The following is an 8,376-nucleotide window of genomic DNA, read 5'->3' on the forward strand; positions in this document are numbered from 1 at the left end:
TAGGTAGCTAGCAGCCCTACCTTCTATTGCCCCTTCTAGTCTAGGGAATACATCTCTTCACATCTCTTGCTGTGTCACCTCTGGTTGCTTCGCTTCTCAGCACCAACCTTTGCATCAGTAAGCTTTGCCCTTGTTTGTTTTGGTGGCACAGCTCGTTGGCTGTGACATTGTTAGAGCGATGAGAGGAGATGTTCGAGTGAACTGAACTGTAGATTGGGGGTACAGAGGTCCCCTATATATACTACTGTACATCTGTGGCTACGTAGTACTATACAGTACATTCCCAGGATGCACAGTCGCACAGAGAAGCAGTGCGTACACAGCGAAGCTGTGCGTGTACCACATGAGTAGTACAGCCTCGGTTATTGCAGTAACCGGCTGTGCCGTTCCATATCTTGTGACGGCTGTATTAGGCAAGCTGTGTAAACCAGCGCCTGTTCAACACGCATGGATCCCGACAATGGTAGATAGGTATTCATCTTGTCCTTTTAGTTCATACCACTCAATCGTCATCAGAGAAAGTGCGTATACGTCGAGACCAGCAAAGCGCTCCGCTGCATCACAGCCGCCTCCTCGGCACTCCTTACTAACATCTCCCCAATCTCTCTCCCGAACGCGCTCCTCATCCTCCTCCATCCTCCTTTCCGCCTCGGCTCTCTCTGCCTCCTCGTCTGTGCATCTGCCGCCGCCGCCATGAGCGGCGGCATGGGGCGGCAGGTCAGGTTGCAGCCTACTATTTGTAGAACACGGCGCCGAAGTGCCGATGCAGGCAAAGCGGGTGAGTGCACGGCAACTCAGCAGCGTTGTATTCAGTCAGATGGTGTCGTTGCTGTGGACGATCGCGACAGCGTCCACAGCAAAACCGACCAGATGCCCCGCGCGCCGGAGCATGGGCATGCAGCCATTGTGAGCGTCTGCCCGGTGTGGTGACGATCCTCACCCTGCCTTCTTTCTACGTGTACTCCCTACTGATACTTTTCAATCTTGCTCATCGATGACGCGTATTTTAGGTTATAACTCAATCAACGGCCTGTCATTGTGCCAGCCCTGCCCTGAACTATCTCTTGCAAAACCCCCATCTCTCGACGCCGCGTCTGCATCCCCCCTTTATCACCCGCTACAACGTACCAGTTCTGCAACATGCCCCTTGGGATCTGATGTTTGTGAGTCGTGCCAAGACGGCTGTAGCTACTAATGTCTAGCCCCACCTGCCTGCCTTCGACTCCTCATAAACATCCCATAGGTATGTATAATGTGCACACACTAGTTGTGTCTCGCTCTTGCCCTTTCCATAAGCCTTGTTGCCTGACTTACCTTTTGTATGATTGCATAGACATTGTTGCGTACTTGTGACTTTGGCCTCGGGAGCATCCTTGCTCCTGCTCACCCAGCGACTAGCCCTGCTAACCCTAACCCGCTTTTTTTCGCGCACAGTAGGTGTGTAGACTGGCTACATTCATGTCTGCCTTCTTCCATGTATAGCAGTTCGCGTCCAATCATCAATATCATCGAAAACCAAACTCGAATTGTGTGATCATTTGTCGGCTACTTTCTGAACGTGACAAGTGACCATTTCGCAGCATGGGCATGTATGGTAGAATTTGCACAAGCCACTGACCATGTATGTTCATGAGCCCAGTCAATAATGTACATTATCGGCCTTAGTTCCCCTACAGTATGGTAGCTGCTGTCTGAATGCTCAGCGAGAAATGGCTATCATTGTCCAGGCGCCCTGCAAGGTCTGGCCATTGCATACCATATCTGGCGGATTTGCTACGGGTTCACCATCTACTTCTCATACCTTGCCCAATCTGGTCAGAATTGCGGAACCTGGTCATCACCGACCATCCGTTTCGCTTTTTTGCTGATGAAAGGCTGACGGTCGCCTTGACAAACAAGGTCCTCGCCACGTGGTAGAGAGGCGCGCTTGCAATCCTCCTGCCGGACTTCGCCGGCGTGCTGTTCGAGAATCCGCCCTGAACTTGGCAAATGACACCGGGACCTCTGTGCAATCCTACTCATATGCTGCATGCAAGATGGTCGGCGCAGGTCGCCATTGCTGTACTGAAAATCAGACCTGATGACGTCGAAGCCGACCCGAGTTCAGGTGAACTTCACAGAGCAGCTTTTCGCTGTCGGCTTCACGCCGTTCATGCTCCACTTCGACCTCGAGATCCGACCCAAAAAAACAGGTACGTTGGCACGCTGATATCGGAAAATGTTCTGTCGTCGTCAAGAACGGTGTTACAAGAAATCGCGGGCAACGCGGGCACAATAAGCTTGTCTCAGGGGCGAGGGCAAAGTCACCTCTACAGGCGGCTGCGAACGCGCCACGGTCGTCCGTATATTTGAGCACTGCAGACGCATACTGCCGCCGTGGCCATGCTATAAGGACTGCAAAGAACAGGTGCGGAGGGTGGCCATCTGGTCACGTCTACTCTAGGCTTCGCACGCTAAAAGTCATCCCCATTACGTTATATCTCGTACGATGATGCAGCGGATTCAAGTAGCTGAAGAGTACATATTTCCTGCTCTCGCTCATGGGCATTGCTCGATAATCGATGCCCGTACCTTTGCTCAGAAAGTGTACTCTCAGTGCTTCAGGTTCGAATTCCCGGAGGAGCGGATGACGTGGAATTACTCTGGCCTCCGCTTCCCATCGATGGGCTACACGAGCCCCAGACCAGAGATGATACTAAAAGTCAGCCTTGACGCTCGCTGACCATGGTTGTCATAGTGCAATTGCGAAGGGCGATCCGCAAACAAAGGCTTGTAGTTCATTTCGCTCAGTGCAAAAGTTTATTGTGACTGGCTAGAATTGGGGTTGACGCGTTATGCCTGGGCAGAAGCCCCACGGGACGCCTAAGGCAGGAAGTGGGATTGAACGCGCTGCAGGATGTTAAGAGCGAGGTGCCATGTGAGCACCGGTTGCAAGGTATATGCCGCAAGCAGTTGGGAGCGAAAACGTATGCATTGGAGGAGCGGCCAAGCAGACAACGCAGAACGACGTTAGAACTCGGATGTGACAAACTTGCCGAACGTATTTAGGCGAGATGTATTACGCAAAGGGTGAAGCGCCTTCGTGACGGCAGTCGCTTTCAGGGTCTACGAGGGTCGGCGGGAACGTCGGACAGCGGTGATGGCTCTAGACAATCACCCTACTACCGCCTTCTGGACTCAGTCGCTATACCTGAGCGGGCCCGCTTCAGGATCGGGATCGGCGACTTCTTTGAATTTGACGGGAACAGCGTGACACCGCGAATCAGGATTCGACATCCTCCGGCCCTTCATCCCGCGAACACACATGGTGAGCACGACGATGAGGAGGATGATCCCGACCAGGAGGTTCGCGGCAAGGAGCGCGAGCGCGATGGTGCCCCACTTCTTGTCCAAGCCGTTGGAGGAGCCGGAGGATGTAGCGTCGGCGTCGGTAGCGAGCGAACCGCGCACCGAACTGTCAGTAGATGCGTTGGTGCCCCCAGTTAGGGAAGGAGAGAGCTGCTTGGTGACGAATACGGAGGGCTCGAGAGACGGAGGAGCGTTGCTGCGCAGTTCAGAGAGGAAGTCCTCGAACTCGTTCGGAGCGGAGTAGACGTCGACCGTGGACACCATCTGCACGAAGGGCTGGCCATTAGTGTTGTTCGTTGGGTTGTAGTCCCCATAGTCGAAGCTATAGAATACGACTCGTGAGACTAAAGCAGGATGCCTGTCGAGATTGGGACTCACGAAGCGTAGACACTACGGAGGAACGCGTCGCCGAGGATCAGGTCGAAAGTGTTGAAGGAAGCAGGATCGAGCGCCAAGGCCTGATAGGTCGCCACGCACACAGTGACGTTCTTCTCGCTGCCGTTTTCAATAATGGGGACCGGGAACACAGGCAGGAACAGGTCTAGCGGGTGGACGGGGTATTCCTTGCCGCTGCAAGTCTCCATGAGTACGTGCACGCCAAGCTCATGCAAGATGTCATTTACCCGAAAGTGAATGAGACATCAATGGGAGGGAAGTCGCAAGGAAGAATCCAGCCATTGAGGGCACCGATTGGACTGCTATGAAGCACGGCTCCCGGAACCGTGCTGTAAATAGCGTTGACAGCGGCAGCAGGGAGGGGTGGGAGAGAAAAGCCGCTGTCAAGAACAGCAAGGACGTTGCCTTCGGGTACACCAGAGACGACCGACTTGTTGAACAAGAATTGTTTACCATCTACGCGCATCTCGTCCAAGAGGACGGTCCAGTGGTCGGAAACCTCGCGAGTAAGTTTCGGGGCCTGTGCGACGTCCTCGAAACCCGCCGCATGACCGCTGATGATGAACGTGTTATTCCCGGTCGGATCATCGAAGGTTGACCGGCCGAGCTGGAGGTCAAAGTTGTTGGGGAGAGATTGGTTCTGGGCGAAGAGATTGGTGATGAAGGCGCGACCGAGCTTCTCTGCTGCTTCCGTTCCCCACGCTTGTTCGAGGTTCTCGAAAATCCTGGCGTTGTCAAACGCCATACCAAGAATACCCTGGATTCCGGCGGGCATATTCTCGACCTGCCATGCGATGAGAAACGGGTAAGTAAGACCGCAGGTCACAACGTACCTCCGATGCCTTCACAAAGGCTAACACTTGCTTGTCAACATACGTTTCCATTATGATGCGACCAAAGCGCACCTTGTGAGGCAACGACATAGTCTCCGACCGTCGGCTCAGCATAGTTGATGGTACCGGACGCTGAGCCCTGTCCGTACGTCTCGTTCGCGGTATTGGTAGTGGAATTCGTGAGCTTGACATTGCGACCGCGAGCATCAATCCAAAGGTCAGTCGACCCGGTATCAAGTTGGACGGTGAAGTCTGCGATGGTCTCCGGTCGGTCAGATCAATCAGGAATGGCTTTGAAGCACTCACCTTCCCCTCCCAGCGTTACGTTCACCAAGTACTACTGGCGATTAGTCTCAGGGCCGTGACATGGCTGAATACGACATACTATCACATTCCCAGAATTGGCCAGCCCCACTTCGTCGAGGTTCATCATGCCGGCGCCATGACTGACGGCTTGTAAGACAGACCCCAAGTGCTGTCCATTGACAGCGGTGGAATAAATAGTGAAGAAGTGAAGAAGCTGAAGAAGAGGGAGAAGCGAACGTGAAAGCATGGTCGCCAGGATGGGGTCGGAATAATCCCATGATGTGATCTTTAAGTACTAAATCCCGGGCAGGCAGTGAACAGTCTACTCACTCATGTTCGGAGCAACATTAATCAGGACCAGCGGTGGGGCCGTGCAGGCGAGACGACCGGCCGTGATCGACAAAGAGAGGAAGGGCCGGAGACCTTGGATTAATGGGGAACAGCAGAGTTGGCGTCAGGAATCACCATTCCCATCAATGAATATCGGGAAATGCGGATGCGCCTGCCCAACAATGCATCGCTGTATCCCTAATAGCTGTGCGAAAGCACTGTCGAATGCCAACAGATAATAGTCATAAGACGGACAGCCAACGACATCGCGCGGAGGGCTTACTTCCTTAACCCATATGGCAGCATGGAGAACAAGACGCGTACTGGAAAACCATGGTCCGCCCAAGAATATAGTCTAGCATTCAGGATTAGGGAGCTTCCACTGTATGGAACCGCGTAACTTCGTGTTACTGTGCACGCTGTGTTCTGCCGACCGGAGAAGGGGAATATAACGTAAATCATCACCAGCACTACTGTTTGGCCATCGTACAGTCGGGTACTGTGCCACGATCGCCGTCTGTCCCAGAAGAGCCGAAATAACCGGCACTGCGCAATCCTCATGCCTATAGTTTTCCGGTGATTCGGAGGCTTGAACTGTGCAGAGGGTGCGAAGTAGAGAGAAGAACGCTAGGGGATGCTACGAGCAAGTGCCCGCGTGGAATTCGGTTGCAAGGAGTACAAATACTGCAAGCCTTGAAGGATGGAACTGCCAGTGACTGCAATAGTGGAGTCGAAGGAGCTGCAAAGTCACTTTCAGATTTGAAAGTGGGAGGCTATAGCTGTCACGTGGACTAGCATCCAGAGGCGCCGGTTTCGCCTAGCCGCCGCGGCGCGTCGACCTCCAAATCGTCGGCGACATCCTAGCTTCCACTGGTCTCCATCATGGTGTGCCCTACCTTTGCTCAATTGTACGCTCTGTACTGAACATACCCATTAGCTGATCTTTTCGGTATTCAAAACCCTCACCGACCAAAGGGTCACTGTCGAGCTTAAGAATGACCTCTCTATCACCGGCACCTTGAAGTCTGTTGACCAGTATGTCTGCGTTGATTTCGCGAAGTTTGTACTATAATTGCTTATCATCACCTCAGGTTCCTCAACATCCGACTAGACAACATCAAGGTTCTGGACGAGGCGCGACACCCGCATATGGTGCGACCAGCACCCTCGGCCGTCGCTCCTGACCCTACTCATTGCTATCGTCAACGTAGATGGCGGTGAAGAACTGTTTCATTCGCGGCTCCGTCGTCCGGTACGTGCAACTGCCAGCCGAGCACGTGGATACCCAGCTGTTGGAGGACGCGACACGACGAGGTACGTGATATTTCACCGAGTCCAGGACCTCGCTTATCGTCTCTTTGTCAGAGGCTGCGGCACAGAACAAGCGATGATCTCCGGATATTCATGTGAACTACTATCGGAGCTGAGAGGTGTCGGAGTCATTCGCAGGTGCGCTCATGCTGTCGTGTACTCTATCTTGCATGCAATTGTACTTTCTATCATCACCAAATATTCTTTCTCTCCTCCCAACACGAAGGCCCATGTATTTGTCCGTAAGCGTCCCCCACGCATCTTCACTTCGGCCACGAAGCGAGTACCATGTATTTTCCATTCAGTGCTACAACAATTTAAATTAACAGAATAAGAATAGCTAGCGATATAGGTAGAGAACATCGAGGCACGTCCGAAGCAAAGGACGCTGACTTTCACAATTTGGTGAGGTGGCCATGGCCCGTCACCGATTCCGCAACGCGCGCCTACCCATCTTGGTTGAAAGCCGTCCAGCAACTTCGGGAGCCACTTTTGGTCTCAAACTTCCGGGCTTAACCTTGCCCTCCAAGTCCGGCTGAGGCGTCCCGACGCGCGTAGTCACCCCGGTAGACGGTTCGACCGCGGTGTCGCACGAAGACCACGGCGATGCGGCTACTGTCGGCTCGTCCCACGTCAAGGCTGGAGCTCCATCCGCCAGCTCGCGCGTAGCCACCGCTGGCGACGAGGTTGCAGACCGCGGCGGGATGCGGATCGTGATTGGTGACTGTGCCGACAGCGATGGGCTCTCACATGGCGAGCCTCCTGAGGGTGCCTTTCGTGTATTCCTCGCCTTCCGCTTCGCAGCGGGTCTCCTGGTCGCCGCGGCCTTCCCTCGGGGTCTCCTCGTGCTCTTCGCAGCTGGAGGATTCTGCGATCCTGCAGCTGTCGAGGCTTCGGTATCCTCGACTGTCTGGACCGCCTCCATGTCCACGGCCATCGCCGCGGGGTCGTCAACGGCGAGCGCCATGGAAGAAGGCGACGTGGAGGACGACGCTTCCTGCAGCTCCTTGCGAGTCCTGAGCGACCTGCGCGGCGTTCCCGTCTCCTCATTCGTCCCCGCCATGTCGTCTTTCGCCTTCCGCCGCCTCTTCGTAGACTGAGAGGGGCCGTCGTCGGGCGCGGGACGCTTGCCGTTCGTGTTCTTGACCTGCTGCTTGGTCGCGCTCGAGGGAGGGATGTCGCCGCTAGCAGACTTCTTCGGCTTGCGAGGACTCCTGCGTCTCTCCAGCGGTCCCTGGGTGTCCTCCTCCCTCCAGCCCTTATGCCAAAAGCGTAGGTCTTTGACAGCGCGGTCTGCACTGTCCCAAGACACCCCGTTTGGGACGTGGATGACCTTCGGGTCGGCGCCTGACATTCCACGGTCCTCAGTCAACCAGCTTCCTGTCGACCACACACAATCAGAACACTCACATACGACCCCGTGAATCAACCCTGAAACCCGCTTCTGGCTATTCTCCGCCCAGAACGCCCAATGCGCTGGACGCATCGGGAACGCGTACACGGCCAACGCGGCCAACGCGAAGATCGCCTCCGCCAGACGGGCCGGCACCGGAGCGCCCAGCGCATCCTCGACGTCCCCTACGCACGCGACGCCGCCCTCCTCGAGTCGCCAGAGAGTGACCTCGGGGTGTTTGGGGCTTCTGTGTCGATCGGCGATAGCAGCGTGTCCAGTCGCGGCGTCGAGGGCTTCTGCGGCGAGGAGCTTGCGGGCGGCGAAGGCGACGAACTGTTGGACGATCGGGTGGTTGGCGGAGATGGTGCCGTTGTCCATGAATCCCGGGGCGAGCTCTCGGGGGACGCGATACGCGTCGTACGAGCGGCCCGTGCGCGCGACGGAGCCGGAGACTGGGGC

The 8,376-nt window shown here is 55.2% G+C and overlaps 3 protein-coding genes across 3 annotated transcripts in view; 1 reads left to right on the top strand and 2 right to left on the bottom strand.

The window, feature by feature from the left end:
• Positions 1-2,966: 2,966 nt before the first annotated feature.
• DICSQDRAFT_181335 (acid protease) lies at positions 2,967-5,732 on the bottom strand. The gene is made up of 9 exons (XM_007366772.1): positions 5,497-5,732; positions 5,214-5,431; positions 4,963-5,097; positions 4,884-4,914; positions 4,650-4,829; positions 4,578-4,597; positions 3,972-4,528; positions 3,727-3,918; positions 2,967-3,670 (listed from the first exon to the last, which is right to left on the bottom strand). Exons 3-9 carry the CDS (start codon positions 5,008-5,010, stop codon positions 3,178-3,180), a joined length of 1,521 nt encoding a protein of 506 aa, XP_007366834.1. The 5' UTR covers positions 5,011-5,097; positions 5,214-5,431; positions 5,497-5,732; the 3' UTR covers positions 2,967-3,177.
• A 418-nt stretch (positions 5,733-6,150) lies between these two features.
• On the top strand, positions 6,151-6,535 carry DICSQDRAFT_63109 (U6 snRNA-associated Sm-like protein LSm2; the record flags this gene model as incomplete). Its single annotated transcript, XM_007366773.1, has 3 exons — positions 6,151-6,248; positions 6,305-6,365; positions 6,425-6,535. Coding segments are annotated over 3 exons (270 nt in total), but the record flags the coding sequence as incomplete, so codon positions are not given.
• A 252-nt stretch (positions 6,536-6,787) lies between these two features.
• DICSQDRAFT_137508 (uncharacterized protein) overlaps positions 6,788-8,376 on the bottom strand; it is a gene marked incomplete at its 3' end in the record, with an annotated part of 3,202 nt that continues 1,613 nt past the window's right edge. The window contains exons 2-3 of the mRNA XM_007366774.1: positions 6,975-8,369; positions 6,788-6,831 (exon numbers count right to left, since the gene is read on the bottom strand). Of these exons, the coding sequence (XP_007366836.1) occupies positions 6,788-6,831; positions 6,975-8,369 (1,439 nt within the window). The remainder of the gene's footprint in view (positions 6,832-6,974; positions 8,370-8,376) is intronic.

This window comes from Dichomitus squalens (assembly GCF_000275845.1).
Source record: "Dichomitus squalens LYAD-421 SS1 unplaced genomic scaffold DICSQscaffold_20, whole genome shotgun sequence".
Lineage (NCBI taxonomy): Eukaryota > Fungi > Basidiomycota > Agaricomycetes > Polyporales > Polyporaceae > Dichomitus > Dichomitus squalens.

Bases quoted from the DNA above. Each gene is read 5' to 3' on its own strand.
- DICSQDRAFT_181335 (XM_007366772.1), bottom strand. From the start codon at position 5,010: ATGATGAACCTCGACGAAGTGGGGCTGGCCAATTCTGGGAATGTGATA. The intron at 4,598-4,649 runs GTGCGCTTTGGT...AGCAAGTGTTAG, and splicing joins CTATGTCGTTGCCTCACAAG to CCTTTGTGAAGGCATCGGAG. The intron at 4,529-4,577 runs GTACGTTGTGAC...ATCGCATGGCAG, and splicing joins CCTTTGTGAAGGCATCGGAG to GTCGAGAATATGCCCGCCGG.